The sequence below is a fragment of the Microcaecilia unicolor genome, chromosome 3, assembly GCF_901765095.1.
Source record: "Microcaecilia unicolor chromosome 3, aMicUni1.1, whole genome shotgun sequence".
Taxonomy (NCBI): domain Eukaryota; kingdom Metazoa; phylum Chordata; class Amphibia; order Gymnophiona; family Siphonopidae; genus Microcaecilia; species Microcaecilia unicolor.
In genome coordinates this window covers 35,801,703-35,825,133 of record NC_044033.1, presented here as the reverse complement: position 1 = coordinate 35,825,133, position 23,431 = coordinate 35,801,703, and the positions used below count along the sequence as shown (strand labels likewise).

The following is a 23,431-nucleotide window of genomic DNA, read 5'->3' as shown; positions in this document are numbered from 1 at the left end:
GGATTCAGCTCTATCGCATGATAATCTTCCCCAAATGGCTGTACGTGCTACAATCTCTCCCTATTCGCATTTTGCATCGGGATTTGGAGTCTACAAGCTCAATCCCTTTTTAAAATGAAACAAAAACAAAAATAAGATGGTGAAATTTAGTCGGTCATTCTTGTTAATTTCCTTTCCTTTAGTTCAGCTGTACCATCCTTAACATGAACGGGGTGTTATCCATTCCTGCCAGAGTGTTGGACACACCAGCTCTCAAAGACCATCCAAAACCATAGGCCAGAGAGGCATCATTTATAAAACTTTATTTAGTGGTACATTTTCTTTTCAATCTTCACATTGGTAAAATCTACTACCTTTAAATATTCAGCATATATCTTATTAGCTTTGTTAAAAAAGAAAGCTCTTAAAACTCATTTTTATGATATTTGTTTTTTAATACACCAATTGTTTTAGTCTGCTTTTTAACTATTTTTATTTCCAGGGTTTGTCCTGCTTCTTATCAATTTGTGTACTGCAGAGAACTCTTTGGAGACGCTGAAATATAGAAGCACGTAATGTAATGCAAGACTTGCATGCCTTAAGTAAAGTGCCAATCACCAAGGGAAAGAACCCCCCTTCACTAAGTGCTGCCTCTCAAGGGCCAAACTGAGCCAGAAGGCCTTCCATGTCCACTGAATCCTGCCTGAAAAATTCATGACTCCTGCAAAAGGGAAGTTGATCGCACACGAACAGACAAACCACCTTATACCACAACCTGCAAGACCAATCTGGAAGCAAGCGGATGGCATGCAATCCTATGCAGTATCCGGCCTATAAGAGGCCACATCAGGAAAACATACAAGGAGAACCTGGGCACCTAATCCTTACGAGACCATTTCTCTCCAGTGGCTGAAAAAGTGATCTGCCTTGGTACTGTTGCTCAAGGCCATGACGCTGAATGCCAGCTGCCCCCATTAGTTCAGAAGAAGCTTGAAAGCCACCTGCCCCAGCGCCCACTTCCCTGGATACAGGAGAGACCAACTGAGGAAGTCCACCTGAATATTGGTCTTTGCTGGAGATGTGGACTGCCATAAGGCCAGCAAATTCACCTCCATCCAGCAACAGAGGACAGCAGCCTCTAGGGTCACCACTTGATTCCTGATGCCACCCTGTCTGTTAATACAGGTCACCGCTGTAGCATTGTCCACAATCACCCAGACTGCCTTTTCCTGAATCAGGGGAAGGAACTCTTCTAGAGCCAATCTGACTGCTCAGATTCCAGATGCTTAATGGACCCCTGCGCTGCTTGGCCTAAACAATAAACTCCTCAGCCAAGGAGGCTCACATGGGCAGTGACTACCATCCAATCCAGCAAGTCCAGAGGTACTCAGCAAGCAAAGATGACTGGGACTGTCCCACCAGTCCAGAATGCACCTCACCCTTGAGGGAAGCAGTAGCTGGAAGTGGATACCCTGACAGGGCTCCACCCAAGCCACCACTTCCAGGGTCACCACTGAGTTGAGGGAACTACCAGACCCTTGGAGCCCCATGTTCACACAGGCTGCACTTCTGGGCCTCGAGTCTGGCCATGTGCTCCTCCAAAAGGAACACTGCCCCCCATGCCATGGCGAACCAGACCCCAAGGTACTCCAGAACCTGGGTGGGAGGCAGATAGGTCATTCTGCTCTTGGAACACATAGGCTGGGTGTGAATCATGCAAAGAGCTGAGAGGTTGTTAACTATGAATCAGTCGCCAAGTCGTCCTGGATCAGCTAATCGTCCAGATAGGAATGGACCAAGATACCACAACGCTGCAGGTGGACCACCACCGCACCCAGAACCTTTGAGAAGGTGTATGGGTCAATCGCTAGGCCAAAATGCAAGGCTCAAACTGGACGTGGCCTTCCAGCACACTAAGACAAAAAAAAATAACACTTGTCGTCCTCCGTGCTGGTAACATGAAGGTAAGCAATCACCAAGCAGCATTTCCATCCAAAACTGCTGTACCTTAAGGCCGGTGTTTACTCCAGGATAAACCAAAAGGAACCATTTTTCCTTAGGACCATGAAATAAATGTAGTGCCCCTCCCCACCCCTGCTCCACAGGCAGAACCAACTCCACCTCTGAGCCACAGGGAGATATGATGAAGGCATCCAGAAAAGCATGGGCCAGTTCCAGAGCATAGTTGTAGTAAATCCTCTCCAGGACTCACTGATTCAAGGTGACACAAGCCCACTAATGGCAAAAAGAGGAACAATCTGCACCTATGCAAGCCACCAAGGGGCCCAGTGCACTCTCACTGGGCAGATCTCCGCCCCCTCCCCCAGCTGCACTGGAGGGCCCCATGTCTCCTGTCCAGAGCCCTGAAAGGAAACCAGCTTGAAGGTCCACCCAGGGCCTAAGGCCAAAGCCACCGGACGTCTGTCCAGTTGAAAACAACACTCACCCATTGAGCAGCACTTAGTTGACGGGAGCTCTTCTGGCACAATTCAGGCAGCCAGAAAGGCCACACCCCATGTCTTTTGCCAATTTCTCCAAATCCTTCCCAAAAGGGCAACTGGCTTAGGAGTTTCTTAGAGATCACATCTGCTGCCCAATGTCGAAGCCAGAGCCACCTCAGGCCTACCACGGTTGAGGTCAAGGTCACAATGCGGGAAGAAATATGCACCACATCACAGAGCAAATCAGCTAAAAAAGCTGCCCCTGTCTCCATGAAAGAGTCTTCAGTGGATTCAGGCAGCTGCTGCAACAAACACAGCATAGCCCAAGTCACATAACCATTACAAATAGCAGCCTGCATACTATCAGTGCCAGTGGAAAAGCCAAGTTTCAATTTTCCTTTCATGTAGCTCCTCGAAACCAGAGAGCCACCCTGCATGGTAACAGTGGTCATTTTTGTCACCATCATGACCAGGGTGTCCACCTTGGGATACCTCCAATACCCAGCTACCTCTTAAGGGATATAAACAGTCCAGATCCTTGGACCCACTAAGGAGCCCCATCTGGTGACTCCCACTCTGCATCATCATGTGAGAAAGGACCACCCAAGCTTTGGAGAAACCAAGGCCCTCCGAAACAGAATCAATGTGACAGGAATGCGCTTCCCCCCCAAAAAAGCGAATGACAGGGGAATGCTCCTCCTCCTCTTTGTGAGAAGGTGGAGGGGATCAGGCTGAGAATCCAAATCCCAAGGCAAAAGATCCGAGACACCCCCTCCATCTCCAAAAGTGGAATCCGCCCCCATCTGAACCTCTGTGGGGGTTCCAGTATTCCTGGCGTTGTTTCACCCCCATGAACAAGCCCCTAATGGGGCCCTCCAAAGTCTAGGAAGCCCCCGTAAAGTGAAGAGAACCCAGCCTCTGCAGCTAAAGCCTCTTTAAGCAGCTGAACAAGATGCTGGATCCAAATGGAGATAAGGCCCCCCACAACCACATAGGTGGACCTGGGGATAAGGTGGCAGACATCAGTCTAACCTGATAGGGGCTGTGCAGGCTCCTGCTGCAGAAAGCTTCAACAGGACAAACACTGCCTGCACTTCCTGCCAAAGACAATATAGTTCACCTTTGTTACACCACAAGTTATACAAAATATCCAAGTGGTTTACAATACGTAAAAAGAATGTTGAAGGAGAAAAAAAGCAGAGATACACTAGGAGGCCTAGGTTACATCCATATGACTAAAAATATAAAAGGAAGCGGGGGGGGGGGGGGGGGGGTTGCAGTAAAACTGAACACAAATAAAATATATTTTAAAAAAAAGTAATACAAAGTAATACGATACAAAAACTGAGGGAGGAAGTGCAAAAAGTGACAAGACTACAATAGTGGCACCGTTATGAGGTAGGAAAGGGCAGGCATAAGCAGAGCAATTCAAGAGCAGGTGTTAAATTGAGTGGATGGGTATGTCTAGGTTACATAAAAATATAATAGGGTAGGGAGGTTTGCAGTAAAACTGGATACAAATAAAATATATCAAAAACTTATTTAAGTAATGATACAAAAAGTGGGGGAGGAAGTGCAAAAAGTGACAAGACAATAAAGGTGCCGTAAAGAGGTAGGGAAGGGCAGGCATAAGCACAGTAATTCAAGAGCTGGTGTTTATTTGAGTGGATGGGTATGTTTTGAAAAGGTGAGTTTTGAGTAAAGATTTAAATCTAATAAATGATAGCTCTGAGCAGAGGTCAAGGGGAAGGAAGATCCACAAGTTGGGAGCAACAACTCTGAAACATGAACAAGCAAGATGTCAGCAGATCTGTAAAAATGAAGCAATTACTAAGAAGTGTTGGTTAATAGAACAAACATTCCAAGCTGGAAGATGTGGAAAGAGAAAACTGAAAAGAATGCCAGAATACAGGATATGATGGGATAGCACGAAGATCTTATGAACAGTCCCATAGTACACAGGCAACCAGTGTTTTTATAAGAAGTTCAGAAGCACTGTCATACTTTTTACACCATAAATTAAATTTGACAGCAGTATTTTGGATCACCTGTAATCTATGAGGTTCGTAATGTGGAAGACCATGAAGAAGAGAATCACAGCAATTGATCTGTGAGATAAAAGTTGGAATTAGTAAACAAAGGGAACTAATATCAAATAGGGAGATGGCTCATATTTGAGTGTATAGAAAGATTTTTGTACAACAGATATGAGCAAGAAAAGTAAGATGATTATCAAGAGTGACTCACAATATTTTGATTGTGAGTAAGTGGGATCTGTATATTCCCCCTAATTCTATATCTGACGCTCAAAATTGTGCATGCAAATTTGGACGTGCACACAATTTAATTGCCAAATGAGCCAATTAGTGCCAATAATGCATATCTATGAGTAAAAAAAAAAAAAAGAGGCTTCGGCCATGCAAGGGGCATGGGCAGATCAGGGGCATTCCTGGAATTTGCACACAGTGTAACAGAACAAGGGAGATCATACCTAATTTAGGCTTTACAGCATGTTTCAATTGGTGTAAATCCTCATACCAAACACTATTCTATAAACAGCGCCCAACTCTGAGCACTTATAGAATTACCGATGCCATATACAGAATTTAGTCCGTTAGGTACAGTGGGTAGACAGGGTAATGTGGGGACAATACAAAATGGGAATAAACAGCCATACTTTTAGGTGTTCAATTTCAAGTGCATTATTTGAAAACTAGGCAGCAATCAAATTCAGTTTAAGTGAGACTTCAGAAACAGTATGAGTCTAGCATGAACAGAGCATAAAAAGTAGCTGAACGTCATCAGCATAAAGAAAGAAACCCAGTGACTGAATAAAGAGAGCTAAGGGAGCAAGAAAAATGTTAAAGAGAATGGACCAAAAATTGAACCTCGAGGTACACCACAGGTTAAAAGTGTACGAGTTATTTATTTATTTATTTATTTTATTGCATTTGTACCCCACATTATCCCACCTTTTTGCAGGCTCAATGTGGCTTACAGGGTGTTAATTTGGTATGATCATTACATAGTATTATATACAGTCGGTAATAAATTGGAAATAAGAGAGGAATTAATTAGAAAGTAATGGGTAAGGTCGTGTCGAAGTGTTTTAGAGCGTACGGGTGATGTACGGAGTAGTATGATTCATCAAGGATTGTTTTTGTATGCTATGTTGAAGAGAAATGTCTTCAAAGCTTTGTGGTTTGATTCATCGAGGATTATTTTTGTAGGCTTTGTTGAAGAGAAATGTCTTCAAAGATTTGCGAAAGTTGGTTAAGTTGTCCGTGGTTTTCAGGGTCTTGGGTAGTGCGTTCCATAGTTGTGTGCTTTTGTACGCAAAGGTAGTAGCGTATGCCTGTTTGTATTTGGTTCCTTTACAGCTGGGGAAGTTCAAGTTGAGGAACTTACGGGCTGATCTTCTGGCATTTCTGGGTGGTAAGTCTATTAGGTTCAGCATGTAGATTGGGGCCTCTGCGTGAATGATTTTGTATACGGTCGTGCAGATCTTAAACTGAATTCGTTCCTTGAGCGGGAGCCAGTGTAGTTTCTCTCTTAGGTGTTTTGCGCTTTCGTATTTGGGTTTTCCAAAAATAAGACGGGCTGCGGTGTTCTGGGCTGTTTGGAGTTTTTTAATGGTCTGTTCTTTACATCCTACATACAGAGCATTGCAGTAGTCCAGGTGACTTATCACTAGTGATTGTACCAGGGTGCGGAAGACGTATCTAGGGAAAAAAGGTTTTATTCTTTTGAGTTTCCACATTGAGTAGAACATTTTTTTCGTTGTGTTCTTCACATGGGTATCGAGTGTGAGGTTTCGATCAATAGTGACTCCCAGAATTTTTAGATTTTCTGAGATGGGAAGTGTGCAGTATGGTGTGGTTATGGTAGGATAATTGCTTGTATTGTATTGGGATGTGAGGACCAGACATTGAGTTTTTTCTGCGTTCAGTTTTAACTTGAATGAGTCCGCCCAAGAGTGCATGATGTGGAGGCTCTGATTGATCTCGTTGGTTACTTCGTTTAGGTTATTTTTGAACGGGATATAGATCGTAACGTCGTCCGCATATATGTAGGGGTTAAGGTTCTGATTTGCTAGTAATTTGGCCAGTGGTGTCATCATCAGGTTGAAAATAGTTGGCGAGAGGGGGGATCCCTGAGGAACTCCACATTCCGGTGTCCAAGTTGGTGATCTGTCATTGTTCGTTGCTACTTGGTAGGACCTGGTGGTGAGGAAGCCTTTGATCCAGTTGAGAACTGGGCCTCCGATTCCAAAATATTCTAATAAGTGTAGTAATATTTCATGGTCTACCATGTCGAAAGCACTAGACATGTCGAATTGTAGTACGAGTATGTTTTTGCCGGTTGCTATTGTTTTTTGAATGAGTTCATTGCAGACACAAGTACAGTTTCAGTGCTGTGGTTTGATCTGAAACCTGATTGAGACTCATGTAGGATTGAGTGTTTGGTTAGGTATTCCGTGAGTTGTTTTGTCACTATGCCCTCCATCAGTTTTGTTATGAGCGGGATGGAGGCGACTGGTCGGTAGTTTGTTAGGTCCATTGTGCTTTTCTTTGCATCTTTTGGCAATGGTGTGAGAAGGATATTTCCTTTGTCCTTAGGGAAGAGACCATTTAGGAGTCTGTAATTCAGTTGGTTCGTGAGGTCTATTTTGAATTGTTTGGGGGCAGCTTTTAGTAAGCTAATCGGGCAGATGTCAAGTTTGCATTGAGATTTGGCGTATTTTCCAAGCCAGTGTGTAAGTTCATCCATTGTAATCAAATCAAAGTTGGTCCATGATCTGTCCGCTGGATATTCCCCAGGTTTCGGGTCTAGGCATTCTAGGATGCTTGTAAATTCAGTGGTAGTGATTGGAATCATGTGTCGGAGCTTAGTGATTTTCTCTTTGAAATATTTTGCTAGGTTAGTAGCCGATGGTGTTTCTGTGCTATTTGAGGTGACCAGTGTGGTGTCTAGGAGATTGTTTACAAGTGAGAAGAGTTTGTGCGTGTCCTTGTAATTTGGTCCTATTATAGTTCTGTAGTGCATTCTTTTGGCTTGTCTGATTTTGTATTTGTATTTCCTTTGCTTCTGTTTCCATTCATTGAGCGTGTATTCGTCTTGTTTTTTTCTCCAAGCTCTTTCTAGTCTTCTAACCTGTGTTTTTAGTTCCTTCAGTTCTTCGTTGAACCAGGGGATTGAACTTTTCCTGTGTGAGGTCCTAGTTTGGAGTGGTGCTATTTTGTCTAGCACTGATCTGCATCTTTTATCCCACTCCTGTAAAAATTGGGGTGAGTCTGTAGTTGTCGTCCATTCGTCAGTGTATATTTGTTGCCAGAATATCAGCGGATCTATTTTGCCTCTTGTAGTGTATGTCCTTTTTTCTTGTTTTTGTTGTATTGCTTTTGTTTTCCAGAGGAGCGATGTGTTTGCCTTGTAGTGGTCTGACCATGGTATGGCTATCCATTTTGTGTCTTTTATTCTGATGTTCTCTTCTGGTGAGAATTTGTGGGTTATGATGTCTAATGTATGTCCTTTCTTATGAGTGGGTTGCATATTAGGCCAGTGGAAGTCCCAAAGTTGGAGGAATTCCTTGCATTCGTGTACGTTGTTTGTGTTTATATTTTCCAGATGAAGGTTGATGTCTCCCACTATAAGAATATTTTGGTAAGACAAGCAGGTATTTGATATGAAGTCCATGAAGTGTGCCTGGGCATTTTGCCATTTGGCCGGTGGTCTATAAAATAGGATTATATTTAGTTGGTCGTGCAGGTTGGGGTGGTTGATCCTGACTGAGGCTATTTCGAGTTGGGGGAGGATCGATTCCGCTGTTGTTGTGACTGTGAATTGGGCTTTATAAATTATGGCTATTCCTCCACCTCTCTTTCCTTCTCTTGCCCAATGGATACATTTGTACCCTGGTGGGCAGAGCTCTAGGATTATTGGGTCTTTGGCGTTATGAGTCCAGGTTTCATTGATGAGAAGGAAGTCAAGGTCATCTGCTGTTATCCAGTCAGTTAACGTTGTGGTTTTTTCGATTACTGATCTAGCATTAGAGTATCCCACGTTTACTAATTGGTATTGCTCCCTTGAGTTCAGGTTTGTATTTATTTTTATCAGTTGTCTGTGTTCTTGGTATGTGGATGCGGTGCTTTCTCTTTTTATCGTTCCTTGTTGGTGTCTGTGGGTGTTGGGGTTGTAGTGGACTTTGTTGTTGTTTCTTGAGGACATGGTTAGTGTGTGTGCGGTGTGTGGTTTGTGCGGTATGAGGTTATTATTAGGTGTGTCTTGGATTGTTTGTACTTGTATGAATATGATGAGGCAACGGATAATTAAGGTTGTTTTGCTGGGATACATGTCAGCAATGAAGACACTGCAGCGATTTCTAAAGTGACAGTGCCTAGGATATAGAGTGTAATGTGTGCGGTGCGTCTGTTGGGCTCTAAATTGTGACTACAACCCAGAACTCAAACTGCCGCAGTCTTTCAGTCTGAGATATGGGTATAAAGTATGTGCATATAATGGATTTCAAATCGACTGTGCCACTGCTCTGGTTCCGACGTGGAACATGTTTCGCATAGTTTCATCAGGGGTTAGCTCCGTCAACCACTATTCCTGTATATTCAAAGCAAACATGCAGCAAGCAAGCAGGAGGATTAGTGAGAAAACCTGGCAGCAGACAAGCATAATAACAGAGAGTCCCAGCAGTAGTCAAGCAGGCTAGCAAGCAAATTATGTGTAGATCTGTTGCAGCTGTTCCCATCGGCAGCAGAAAACAGCAAAAGTCTCAGCTATAATTAAGCAAGTAAGTAGGATTATGTTTGGCTCTATTGCAGCTGATTCCATCGGCCAACGAAAACAGTGAAAGTCCCAGCTGCAATCAGGTAGGCAGGCAGAATTATGTATAGTTCTATTGCCGCTGATCCCATCAGCAGCAGAAAACAGCCAAAGTCCTAGCTACAGTCAATTAAGCAGAGTTATATGCATGTGTCTAAAGTAGCAAGTCAATTAATACAGTTAAGTGAACATTTAGACATAAAGCGTGGTATATCATTTATATTGCAAGGCAGTTTAGAAGCATTTTGAAGTGGGCGGCCAAAAGCAAGCATTTTGTAGTCTATTTTGTAGACAAGAAAGGAACCAGGACAGTGCAGACTCTAATACCCAATAACTCTAGCCAGTGAAGTAGGACAGAGTGGTCAAATACAGCACCAAGATCAAGGGATAGAAGAAGAACTTCATCGCCTCAATCTAAAGTGGTTTGAATAGAGGTTACTAATGCCAAAAGTGAGTGTTCTGTGCAATAGGATTCCCTAAAACTTGTTTGGTAGGACGTAAGGCATCAGTTTTGTCCAAAAAAAAAGTCTGCAATTGCAAAACTACTACTTTTTCAGTGAGTTTTGATAGCAAAGGAAGCTAAGAAATGCAACAGAAATTGGAAGGATCAAAACTATCTGAACATAAGTCTTTTTGATGAGGAAAGATAATAGAATTTTTCCAAGAAGGAAGCATACCAGAACAAAGATTATTTGACACAATAGAATGAATACAAGGGAGGAGAGAATCACTAATCTGTTTGAAGACATAGATGGGTATTGGATCAAACCGAGTGGTGGAAAAATTGAGGGGCTTCCCTGTCTCTGAGGGGGGAGATTCCACAGACAACTGGGTTCTAGGACTATTTCCAAAGGTGGAAGCAGTCTGTCACAGAGGACACACAGGGAACTAGCAACTGCACTGAGCTGATGGCTCCCACAGGTCATGCAGCACCAGTCAGCTGGCATGTCCAGCCACATGGCCAGCATGCTGAGACCTGCTGGTCTGCACAGGCAACCATACCCTCGGTCTCTGGTGCTCCCATCATCCTCCTGCTTGCTACTGCTGTCTTTTGAAGGCAGCTTCTGTTCTTTTCCAAACCCAGCCAATTAGTTTGCCTGGAGCTGCAGGGGAGCAACCCCAAAATGTGCAAGGGCAGCAAGGGAAGGGGGAAACCTGCATCCCCTAAGGCAGGGTCCTGGAAGGCCAAGCCATAAGCCTCACCCAGTGGTTGCCCATAGGAGATGAGTGTGGGTAGCAAAGAAAAGCTCTGTGCTCAAATCAGATACAGAAACATGGGAACCCGCGGTTAGGTTCAACAAAGCTGTGAGGCAAAGACCTGCACTGCTGGGAGTTAGGCCAGGGACTAGGAGCACCAGCCTGAACAACCTAATGTCTGCTGGAGATGGAGAAAATACTGTAACTTTCCTATGAGCACCAGCAGGTTATACCAGTTATGTCAATTAAGGAAAAATTAATTCTTACCTGATAATTTTCTTTCCATTAGTCCCAACAGATCAATCCAGAGACTTGTGGATTGTGTCCCTCTACCACCAGGTGGAGATAGAGAGAACCTCCGAGGTTTGTTATATGTGGATCTGTGCAGCCAGCTGAACCTCAGTATGAACGATACTAAAGCAGTGGATTGGAAACAATAGAAAACTCTCCTGACATTGTCAGACCAATTGCCCAACGTACTTCCACCACTTCTATATTTATTTATTTTTTAATCAAAAGAAGGAACATTCAGAACGGAACCCGAAAAAAAACTAACCAACCGCAGACAGTAAACCGGGGGGGGGGGGGAGGAGGGGGGGGGCTTTGATTGATCTGTTGGGACTAATGGAAAGAAAATTATCAGTTAAGAATTAATTTTTCCTTCCATGGCGTCCCACAGATCAATCAGAGACCTGTGGGATGTACCCAAGTAGTCCTCAAGTAGGGCAGGACACCCCCAACCCGGCAGAAATCACAGATGAGCCAAACACCGCATCTTGACAAACTGCCACATCCACCCGATAATCACGAGTGAATATATGGACTGAAGCTCATGTAGCTGCCCTGCAGATATCTTCCAGAGAAACCAAACGGGACTCTGCATAGGAGGAAGCTTGAGCTCGCGTAGAATGAGCACATACTTGCAAAGGAGCTTGCTTGCCCAATGCCACATATGCCGAAGAGATGGCCTCCCGCAACCAAGGAAGAAGAGATGGTCAGAAAGACGAAATTCATTCGTCACCTCCAAATACCTGAAAAGAGCCCATCTCACGTCGAGGCAGCGAAGAGCCTGGAATTGGTCAAGGTAATCTTCCCGGCGGAAGGCCGGCAAATGCAGGGACTGCCCCAAGTGGAAACGAGAAACCACCTTGGGCAAAAACGAAGGAACTGTCCTAATCGATACCCCCGCCTCTGTAAAACGCAGGAAGGGGTCTCTGCAAGAAAAGGCCTGCAACTCTGAAATTCTCCGAGCGGAAGTAATGGCTACTAGGAAAATCGCCTTCAAGGTGAGATCCTTAATCGTAATCCTCGATAAGGGTTCGAAAGGAGGACGCTGAAGCGCTTTGAGAACTAGATTAAGGTTCCAGGATGGCAGAACTGGCACGTGAGGAGGGCGCAAACGATTTATGCCCCTCAAGAAACGAACCACATCCAGGTGGGAAGCGATGGACGCCCCCTGAAGCCAACCTCTAAAACATGCCAGAGCTTCCACCTGCACCTTAAGAGAACTCGTGAGTGATTTTTGTACAGCCTCCTGAAGAAACGCAAGGATAACCGATACTGAAGCAGAAGCCGCTGACAATCCCGAACTCGCACACCACAAATCGAAGGTACGCCACACCCTAGCATAAGCTATCGAGGTGGATCTTTTCCAAGCCTACAGCATCGTATCGATAACCACGTCCAGATACCCTTTTCTTCTCAATCTTGCCCTTTCAAGGGCCAGGCCGTAAAACCAAAGGGGGCAGGATCCTCCATCGCGACTGGCCACTGCAGCAGAAAACCATCCTGCGCCGGTATCACAAAAGGACGATCGAACAGAAGCCTGTTCACATCTGCGTGCCAGGCTCGTCTGGGACAATCCGTGGCCACTAGGATCACTCAACCGGGATGACTGGCAAAGCGAGTCAGTAACCTGCCCAACATTGGCCACAGGGGAAGGCATAGAGCAGGCCCCTGGGACAAGGTTGAAGAAGGGCATCAATGCCTTCTGAGCCCAGCTCTCGTCCCCTGCTGAAGAAACGGCTAACCTTCATATTGAATGCGGTGGCCATTAAGTCCATCTCTGGCATCCCAAAATGGGCAGTTATCTGATCAAAGGCCAGAGGGGAGAGCGTCCACTCCCCCGGCTCCAACTGGTGGCAACGGAGAAAGTCCGCTTGCACATTCTGTGACCCCGCTATATTAGCCGCTGTCAAGAAAGAGATGAGTCTCTGCCCAACAGCAGATCAGATCCGCCTCGCGCACTAGGGATGCACTCGTGGTTCCCCCCTGACGGTTTACATAGGCGACCGCCGTCGCATTGTCCGAAAGAACTCGAACTGGGCAACCGCGGAGAAGAGACAAACTCCCAAAGGGTAAGATGAATCGCCCGTAACTCCATTGATGGACCATGACACCTCCGTCGAACTCCAAATGCGTCCTGGGCCATCTGTTGCAGGCAATGAGCCCCCCAGCCAGACAGTGGCGCATCCATGGTCACTATCTTCTAGTCCGAGGTTGCGGTTGCCAGAGGAATGCCTGACACCAGATTCTTTTGAATGCCTGACACCAGTGCATGATTGTGTGAAGACGGGCCAAACATGGCACCCAAACCTCGTAATCCTCCGAGAGCGGAGACCAATGGCTCAGAAGGTGCCACTGGAGGGGGGCGCATGTGAGCTATGGCCCACTTTACCACGTCCAAGGTGGAGGCCATGGAACCTAGAACTTGTACACAGTCCCAAGCCCGTGGGTTCGGAGTTTGAAACAGCGCTCAAAATTGAGCCTGTAACCGCTGTGCTCGAGCTGAAGGAAGCGAAACTATCCCTGTTCGGGTATCGAAGCACACCCCCAAGTATTCCAGGGTTTGGGAAGGCGTTAGGCTGCACGTTGGGAAATAGATCACCCAACCAAGCGACTGAAGCAATCCGACCACTTTGTCGGTTGCCTGCTGACTCTCCTCGAAAGAAGACACCCGCACAAGCCAGTCGTCTAGATAGGGATGGACCTGAATCCCTTCCTTCCTGAGATAGGCCACCACTACTACCAGGACCTTGGAAACGGTCCGAGGCACTGTGGCTAGGCCAAAGGGCATTGCTTTGAATTGAAAATGATGACCGAGCACTGCAAAGCGAAGAAAGCGCCTGTGGGGAGGCCAGATTGGAATGTGTAAATAGGCCTCTTTGAGATCGAGAGGTCAAAAGCTCCCCTGGCTGTACCGCTGCGATCAGCGATCAGAGGGTTTCCATACGGAAAAGCTGAACACGTAAGGACCTGTTGACGCACTTGAGATCTAAGATGGGTCACCAAGAACCACCCTTTTTTGGCACCACAAAATAAATGGAGTATCAACCACACCCTCTTTTTGCTGGGGGTACGGGCTGGACGGAACCCAGCCATTGTAAGTTGAGGAGGGTGTGTCGAACTGATAACCTCCAAGACCCATTCGTCGGATGTTACCCTGGTCCACTCCACCAGGAAAAGGGACAGTCTGCCCCCAATAACCAGCTGGATATGGACCAGGGCACCATCACTGGGTGGACCTGGCTGCAGGCTGGTTTCTGTTACCGGAAAGGAAGGCCCGCCTGTCACCTCGAAAGGGCTGAGGCCTCTGAGAAGACCTTGCTCTCTGAAAAGAGGCCCCGCAGTGTATCCCTAAACTTAAGTCTAGGTCCCACCGGTCGTACAAACTTGGACCTGTCCTCCGGGAAGCGCTGGCCCTTAGAGTCACCGAGGTCTTTCACAATCTGTTCTAAGTCTGTCCCAAATAAAAGCTTTCCCCTAAAAGGAAGCCTTGCTAAAAGTGACTTAGAGGCACGTCTGCAGCCCAATGCCTCAACCACATCCAGCGATGCACGGTGACCGCTAGGGAAACTCCTTCACCAAAGCCCTCAAAAGATCATAAAGAAGATCCACAAGGAAGGCTAAACTGGACTCCAAGGCCGGCAAAACAGCCACGAGATCTTTCGGAGAGGATGCTTTCTGTACCCACCTTAAACATGCCCACGCCGCATAGGAGCCACAAACTGAGGCCTGTAGAGAAAGGGCCGCTACTTCAAAGGACAGCTTCAAGCAAGTCTCCAACTTACGATCCTGAGGGTCCTTGAGCGCCGTATGCCACCCTCCACAGGGAGAGTGGTTTTCTTAGTGACTGCTGTGATTAAGGAATCCACCGTAGGGACCTACAGCAAGTCTGTCAGGAACGGGTAGCAGATAAAGATGTGGCACAGCTCTAAGCAACCTTAAGCCCACTGTCCGGCGTATCCTACTGTGCCGAAATAGGGATCTTCATAGCCTCATGCACATGAACGAGGTGGGCATTTGGTGCCAAACATAATAAAGGGCACCGGACCTGTTCCCCCTGACAATTCAGGGGGGAAATGGCCAAAACCTCAAAAGCCCTAACAATCAGGGAGGGAAGCTCTTCCCTGCAAAAAAGGCGGGCAGCCGTCAGATCATCCCCCTCCTAAGAGGGGAGGGTGACCTCATCTGCCAAATCCAAAGATTCTGAGGGAGAGCCCGGAGACAAAACCGGGCCATCTGTGTCAGATAGCTCCTTGGGATCCAAAATCTCCACCCTGGGACATTTTGGCAGGAAAGACTGAGAGGCTGCAGCAACCAAAGTTTGCTGAGGAAGAGACGGGGCTGCCTGAAGAGAAGCTCCTGACTTCTTCAAAAGAAACGCATTGTGCATTAATAAAACAAAATCCGAAGAAAAAGGAACTGCAATGGACTCCCTTGCTCCCTTTACATCGCTTCCCTCCATCGGAGCCTGTGCCACAGAAGCGCGCTGCGCCTCTTGTCTATCAATCGCCATGTGCGGAGCGGGTCGCACCTGAGAGGAAAAAATAGCACCCGCCAACGCACGCTGCATTAACTGCCCCGAAGAAATCCCTGAAACTATCCCCTGCACTTCCGACTCACCGGACGCCTGAGGGGAACTCCCGTCGCGCTGAACACCCGCTGTGGGCTGATGGCGGCAGGACTCATACTCCCCCGATGCTGCTCTCCAGCCCCCACACCGGGAGCAGCACTCAGCCGCCTCAGAAGGTACTGACATGCTCCACAAACGCCTGCGCAAAACTGACTTAGCAAAACATCTAGTTTCTCTGTATGATTAAAGAAAAATAAAGTCTATTACTTTTTTTTTTTTTTTAGTCAGGAGAGAAAGGAAACACCCAATCAGGCCAACAGCCCTGGGCGACGGAGGAAAGGTAGGGGGAGACAGGGAGGGACCTGGCACCACCAGGTGTACACCACAAGCTGCAAACAGCCACTCAACCCCTGTCTGTGCTAACTTGGCCCAAAGGACTCCAGTAGCCAGCTCAAAACAGAGCTGCACAGAGATGTCCCTCCACCTGCTAGACAGAATACTGAGGTTCAGCTGGCTGCACAGATCCACATATAGCAAACCTCAGAGGTTCTATCTCCACCTGCTGGTAGAGGGACACAACCCACAAGTCTCTGGATTGATCTGTGGGACGCCATGGAAACGATCACTTTTTCTATCTCCTTCTGCTGGTAGAAGAATAATATAAGTACATAAGTACATAAGTAGTGCCATACTGGGAAAGACCAAAGGTCCATCTAGCCCAGCATCCTGTCACCGACAGTGGCCAATCCAGGTCAAGGGCACCTGGCACGCTCCCCAAACGTAAAAACATTCCAGACAAGTTATACCTAAAAATGCGGAATTTTTCCATTTAATAGCGGTCTATGGACTTGTCCTTTAGGAATCTATCTAACCCCTTTTTAAACTCCGTCAAGCTAACCGCCCGTACCACATTCTCCGGCAACGAATTCCAGAGTCTAATTACATGTTGGGTGAAGAAAAATTTTCTCCGATTCGTTTTAAATTTACCACACTGTAGCTTCAACTCATGCCCTCTAGTCCTAGTATTTTTGGATAGCGTGAACAGTCGCTTCACATCCACCCGATCCATTCCACTCATTATTTTATACACTTCTATCATATCTCCCCTCAGCCGTCTCTTCTCCAAGCTGAAAAGCCCTAGCCTTCTCAGCCTCTCTTCGTAGGAAAGTCGTCCCATCCCCACTATCATTTTCGTCGCCCTTTGCTGTACCTTTTCCAATTCTACTATATCTTTTTTGAGATACGGAGACCAGTACTGAACACAATACTCCAGGTGCGGTCGCACCATGGAGCGATACAACGGCATTATAACATCCGCACACCTGGACTCCATACCCTTCCTAATAACACCCAACATTCTATTCGTTTTCCTAGCCGCAGCAGCACACTGAGCAGAAGGTTTCAGCGTATCATCGACGACGACACCCAGATCCCTTTCTTGATCCGTAACTCCTAACGCGGAACCTTGCAAGACGTAGCTATAATTCGGGTTCCTCTTACCCACATGCATCACTTTGCACTTGTCAACATTGAACTTCATCTGCCACTTGCACGCCCATTCTCCCAGTCTCGCAAGGTCCTCCTGTAATCGTTCACATTCCTCCTGCGACTTGACGACCCTGAATAATTTTGTGTCATCGGCGAATTTAATTACCTCACTAGTTATTTCCATCTCTAGGTCATTTATAAATACATTAAAAAGCAACGGACCCAGCACAGACCCCTGCGGGACCCCACTAACTACCCTCCTCCACTGAGAATACTGGCCACGCAATCCTACTCTCTGCTTCCTATCTTTCAACCAGTTCTTAATCCATAATAATACCCTACCTCCGATTCCATGACTCTGCAATTTCTTCAGGACGATTTTTAAGGACAAGAAAGGAGGTTTTAATGCCCCTGTATAAGATGTTGGTGAGGCCCCACCTGGAGTATTGTGTTCAGTTTTGGAGGCCGTATCTTGCGAAGGATGTTAAAAAAATGGAAGCGGTGCAAAGAAAAGCTACGAGGATGGTATGGGATTTACGTTCCAAGACGTATGAAGAGAGGCTTGCTGACCTGAACATGTACACCCTGGAGGAAAGGAGGAACAGGGGTGATATGATACAGACGTTCAAATATTTGAAAGGTATTAATCCGCAAACGAATCTTTTCCGGAGATGGGAAGGCGGTACAAAGAGAGGACATGAAATGAGATTGAAGGGGGGCAGACTCAGGAAAGATATCAGGAAGTATTTTTTTCACGGAGAGGGTGGTGGACGCTTGGAATGCCCTCCCGCGGGAGGTGGTGGAGATGAAAACGGTAACGGAGTTCAAACATGCATAGAGGAATCCTGTGCAGAAGGAATGGATCCTCAGAAGCTTAGCTGAAATTGGGTGGCGGAGCAGTTGGGGGGAAGAGGGGGTGGTGGTTGGGAGGCGGGAAATACTGCTGGGCAAACTTATATGGTCTGTGCCCTGAAAAGGACAGGTACAAATTCAAGGTAAGGTATACACATATGAGTTTGTCTTGGGCAGACTGGATGGACCATGCAGGTCTTTTTCTGCCGTCATCTACTATGTTACTATGTTACTATGTAATACAGCCTTGATGGTAAGGAAAGTAAAAATAAACCACACTAAAAGGTAATAATTTCAGAGTACACAAACAATATATTACAACCTGCTGTCTGGAGCGTTTGGTGTAAATTCGGCTGTAACTGCAGAACAAATTGAGCTGAACTGTTTTCTCTGAAGAAGCCTTCTGTTGCTTTTGACTGCATTATTTTGGATTCCCAAAGCTGAAAAACAGCAAGTGTCCAAGCATCATATTCTTCTACCACACCTATTCTGCAGAGTAGCTCAATTCAAATTTATAATGAGACAATGATTACGGAGGTAATTTTCAAAAGTTACCTAACATTAGGCACTGGGATGATCCACACTAAGCACAAATTCTATATTTGAAATTACACACCTGTCATTATAGATTAGTAGTACAAGTCCACAGTTATGCACTTAATTTTAGGGATGAGCACTTCCTCCAGTTCAGTATTGGTACTTAGGCACATAACTGCTACCATTCTAGAATCTGTGTAAGTGCACGGAACACCCCTGACCTGCCCCATGGTAGAATACTAAGGGCAGTTAGATGTATAACAGCAAATTAGTGCCAATTAGTTCCAATTAACAAAAATTAAGTTATACATGTAACACTATTTCTATAACATGCTCACACAACTTTGTGCATTAAGGGCTAGATTCTACATATAGCAACTGAAAAATCCACACGCAATAAATTTCCGCGTAAGCGTATTCTATAACCAGCGCCTAGATTTAGGTAAGTATATATATATGAAATACACTTAGTTGATATCCCAGTGCTTAGTACTACGTGCAACCATTTACACCAAGGGAAATGTGGCATAAATGCTGGCACGTAGATTTAGGCACAGAGGGGCATATTCCATAACAATAAACGAAAATTTTGGAACATCCACGAAATGCTCATTCCCACTCTCATAACCCTTTGTGGCTCCACTTATTAGAATTTAGCCGCTGTGTATTACAGAATACACTTAGCAAGTTATGTATGTAAATTCTAATTATTGCCAATTAGTGCTCATTATTACTTTTTAAGTCCTGCTAAAAATGCTGATTGGCTTGTTAAACCACTCAAGTTATGTGCATTCTTATAGAATATGCGTGGGTTTCAGCATGGAATAGAACACGCAATATACAGAATGTGTCGGTAAGTACAAAATTATGTGCGCAAGTTTACAGCAATGAATTGTTAAATTACTACTTACTACTACTTATTTCTAAAGCGCTACTAGACGTACTCAGCGCTGTACACTTGAACATGAACAGACAATCCCTGCTCGACAGAACTTACAATCTAATTAGGACAGACAAACAGGACAAACAAGAGATAAGGGAATATTAAAGTGAAGATGATAAAATAAGGGTTCTAAACAAGTGAATAAATTATCTTCAGACCAATCCTTGTTTCTATCAACTAAGAATGATTACTCAACTGAAAACTTTTCATCTTGCAATTTTGATTAAAGTAGTCAATATGACCATTACTAGAAGGCTCAATTACTAAAATTCATTATGTCAAATATCCAAAAATGGCTTCAAAGACTGCAGCTTGTTCAAAATGTAGATACATACCTGTAGCAGGTATTCTCCAAGGACAGCAGGCTGATTGTTCTCATGATTGGGTCGTTGTCCGCTACGGCCCAGGAGACCGGCAAATCCCTAAGAGAACAAAAAAACTTCTAGAACGCACCGGCATGAGGGCAGAGCGAACCGCGCATGCGCAAATGGCTTCCTGCCGCGGCGCGAACGTGCCCTCCTCAGTTTAATAAAAAGCAAAACAGAGAATAGAACAACTCCAAAAGGGGAGGAGGGTGGGTTTGTGAGAACAATCAGCCTGCTGTCCTCGGAGAATACCTGCTACAGTTATGTATCTACACTTTCTCCAAGGACAAGCAGGCTGCTTGTTCTCACGATTGGGGTATCCCTAGCACCCAGGCTCACTCAAAACAATGAACATTGGTCAACTGGGCCTCGCAACGGCAAGGACATAACACAGATTGAGCTGAAAAGAAAGGCAATTAAGTGAGAGTGCAGCCTGGAACAGAACATAAATGGGCTTAGGAGGGTGGAGTTGGATTCTAAACCCCGAACAGATTCTGCAGCCCCGACTGCCCAAACCGACTGTCGCGTCAGGTATCCTGCTGAAGGCAGTAGTGAGATGTGAATGTGTGGACTGATGACCACGTTGCAGCCTTGCAAATCTCTTCAATAGAAGCTGACTTCAAGTGAGCCACTGACGCAGCCATGGCTCTGACATTATGAGCAGTGACATGGCCCTCTAGAGTCAGCTCAGCCTGGGCATAAGTAAAGGATATGCAATCCACTAGCCAATTAGAGATTGTGCGTTTGCCGATGGCGACTCCCCTCCTGTTGGGATCAAAAGAAACAAACAACTGGGCGGACTGTCTATAGAGCTTTGTCCGCTCCACGTAAAAGGCCAATTCTCTCTTATAGTCCAAGGTGTGCAACTTGTCTTCACCAGGGCGGGTATGAGGATGGGGGAAAGAATGTTGACAAGACAACTGACTGGTTCAGATGGAACTCCCAACATCACCTTCGGCAAGAACTAAGGGTGAGTGCGGAGGACTACTCTGTTATGATGAAACTTGATATAAAGTGCATGCACTACCAGGGCTTGGAGCTCACTGACTCTATGAGCTGAAGTAACAGCCACCAAGAAAATGACCTTCCAGGTCAAGTACTTCAGATGGCAGGAATTCAGTGGCTCAAAAGGAGCTTTCATCAGCTGGGTGAGAACGACGTTGAGATCCCATGACACTGGTCTGGTGGAGGTTTGACAGGGGGCTTTGACAAAAGCAAACCTCTCATAAAGCAAAGTACTAAAGGCTGTCCAGAGATAGGCTTACCCTCTACACGTTGATGATAAGCACTAATCGCACTAAGGTGAACCCTTACGGAGTTGGTCTTGAGACCAGACTCTGACAAGTGTAGAAGGTATTCAAGCAGGGTCCGTGTAGAACAAAAAAGGATCTAGGGCCTTGCTGTCACACCACACGGCAAACCTCCTCCATTTGAAAGAATAATACCTTTTTGTGGAATCTTTCCTGGAAGCAAGCAAGACTCGGGAAACACCTTCAGAAAGACCCAAGGAGGCAATTTCTAAGCTCTCAACATCCAGGCCGTGAGAGCCAGAGACTGGAGGTTGGGATGTAGAAGAGACCCCTCGTTCTGGGTGATGAGGGTCAGAAAACACTCCAATCTCCACGATTCTTTGGAGGACAGCTCCAGAAGAGGAATGAACCAGATCTGACGGGGCCAAAAGGGCGCAATCAGAATCATGGCTCCACAGTCTTGCTTGAGTTTCAGCAACGTCTTCCCTACTAGAGGTATGGGAGGATACGCATACAGAAGGCCTGTTCCCCAATGCAGGAGAAAGGCATCTGACGCTAGTCTGTCATGGGACTGAAATCTGGAACAGAATTGAGGGACTTTGTGATTGATCTGAGTGGCAAAAAGATCCACCGAGGGGGTGCCCCACTCTCGGAAGATCTTGCGGACAACGTCCATGTTCACTGACCACTCGTGAGGTTGCATTATCCTGCTCAACCTGTTGGCCAGACTGTTGTTTACGCCTGCCAGATACGTGGCCTGGAGAAACATGCCGTGATGGTGCGCCCAAAGCCACATCCGGACAGCTTCCTGACACAGAGGGCGAGATCCAGTGCCCCCCTGCTTGTTCTTGTAATACATAGCAACCTGATTGTCTGTCTGAATTAGAATGATTTGGTTGGACAGCCGATCTCTGAAAGCCTTGAGAGCATTCCAGATCGCTCGTAATTCCAGGAAGTTGATCTGAAGATCCTTTTCCTGAAAGGACCACGCTCCTTGAGTGTGAAGTCCATCTACATGAGCTCCCCACCCCAGGAAGGATGCACCCATCGTCAGCACTTTTTGTGGCCGAGGAATTTGGAATGGATGTCCCAAGGTCAAATTGGATCGAATGGTCCACCACTGAAGGGAACTGCAAAAGTCGGTGGAGAGATGGATCACATCCTGTAGATCCCCTGTGGCCTGGCACCACTGGGAAGCTAGGGTCCATTGAGCTGATCTCATAGGTAGGCGTGCCATGGGAGTCACAAGAACTGTGGAAGCCATGTGCCCTAAAAGTCTCAACATCTGCCAAGCTGTGATCTGTTGAGACGCTCGAGCCAAGCACACTAGGGCTAGGAGATTGTCTGCCCTTGCCTAGGATAGATAAGCTCGAGACGTCCGTGTGTCCAACAGAGCTCCAATGAACTCCAATTTCTGAACAGGAACAAAGTGGGACTTGGGATAACTGATTATGAACCCCAGTAGCTCCAGCACTCGAATAGTCATCCGCATGGACCGTAGAGCGCCTGCCTCCGAGGTGCTCTTCACCAGCCAATCATCGAGATAAGGGAAGACATACACTCCCAGTCTATGTAGCGATGCTGCGACAACTGCCAGGCACTTTGTGAAGACCCTGGGTGCAGACGCGAGGCCAAAGGGCAGTACACAGCACTAAAAGTGCAGAGTTCCCAACCAAAATCGAAGATACTTCCTGTGAGCTGGGAGTACAGAGATGTGTGTATCAGCATCCTTCAAGTCCAGAGAGCATAGCCAATCGTTTTCTTGAATCATGGGAAGAAGGGTGCCCAGGGAAACCATCTTGAACTGTTCTCGGACTAGGTCTAGGATGGGACGCATCCCCCCTGTTTTCTTTTGCACAAGGAAGTACCGGGAATAGAATCCCAGCCCTTCTTCCCCTGGTGGAACGGGTTCGACCGCATTGGCCTCGAGAAGGGCGGAGAGTTCCTCTGCAAGTACCTGCTTGTGCTGGGAGCTGAAGGACTGAGCCCCCGGTGGACAATTTGGAGGCATAGATTCCAGAGTGAGAGTGTATCCTAACCAGACTATTTGAAGGACCCACCTGTCGGAGGTTATAAGAGGCCACCTTTGGTGAAAAAATATTAACCTCCCTCCGACCGGCAAGTCGTCCGGCACAGACACTTTTTCTGAGGCTATGGCTGCACTGGAGCCAGTCAAAAGCCCGTCCCTTGCTTTTGCTGTGGAGCCGCAGGGGCTTTAGGCGCACGCCGTTGACGGGAATGAGCGTGCTGGGACTGAGCCTGGACAGACTGCCGAGAAGCAGGAGTGTACCTACGCCTATTGTAGGAATAGGAAGCACTCCTCTTCCCTCCAAAAAACCTCCTAGATGAGGAGGTGGTAGAAGACGCCCGGCGGGAGAGAGAATCCATAGCATCATGGTGCTTTTTGATCTGATCAACCAAGTCCTCTACCTCTTCTCAAAAAAAGTTATCCCCCCGGCAAGGAACATCCGCCATTCGCTGCTGGGTCTTATGATCCAGGTCAGAAGCACGCAGCCATGAGAGTCTGCGCATTACTATACCTTGAGCAGCTACTCGAGATGCTACATCAAAATTGTTGTAAGTACCCCTGGCCAGAAATTTACAACACACCTTCTGCTGTCTGACCACCTGATGAAAAGGTTCGGCAAGCTCCGGAGGAAGTGCTTCAACCAAACTAGACCGTTGCCTCA

At 46.4% G+C, this 23,431-nt stretch overlaps 1 protein-coding gene across 1 annotated transcript in view; it reads right to left on the bottom strand.

The window, feature by feature from the left end:
* Positions 1–23,431, bottom strand: part of GTF2A1L (general transcription factor IIA subunit 1 like) — a 185,966-nt gene that overhangs the window by 139,795 nt on the left and 22,740 nt on the right. Inside the window, exon 3 of the mRNA XM_030195835.1 lies at positions 17,969–18,086. Within this exon, the coding sequence (XP_030051695.1) occupies positions 17,969–18,086 (118 nt within the window). The remainder of the gene's footprint in view (positions 1–17,968; positions 18,087–23,431) is intronic.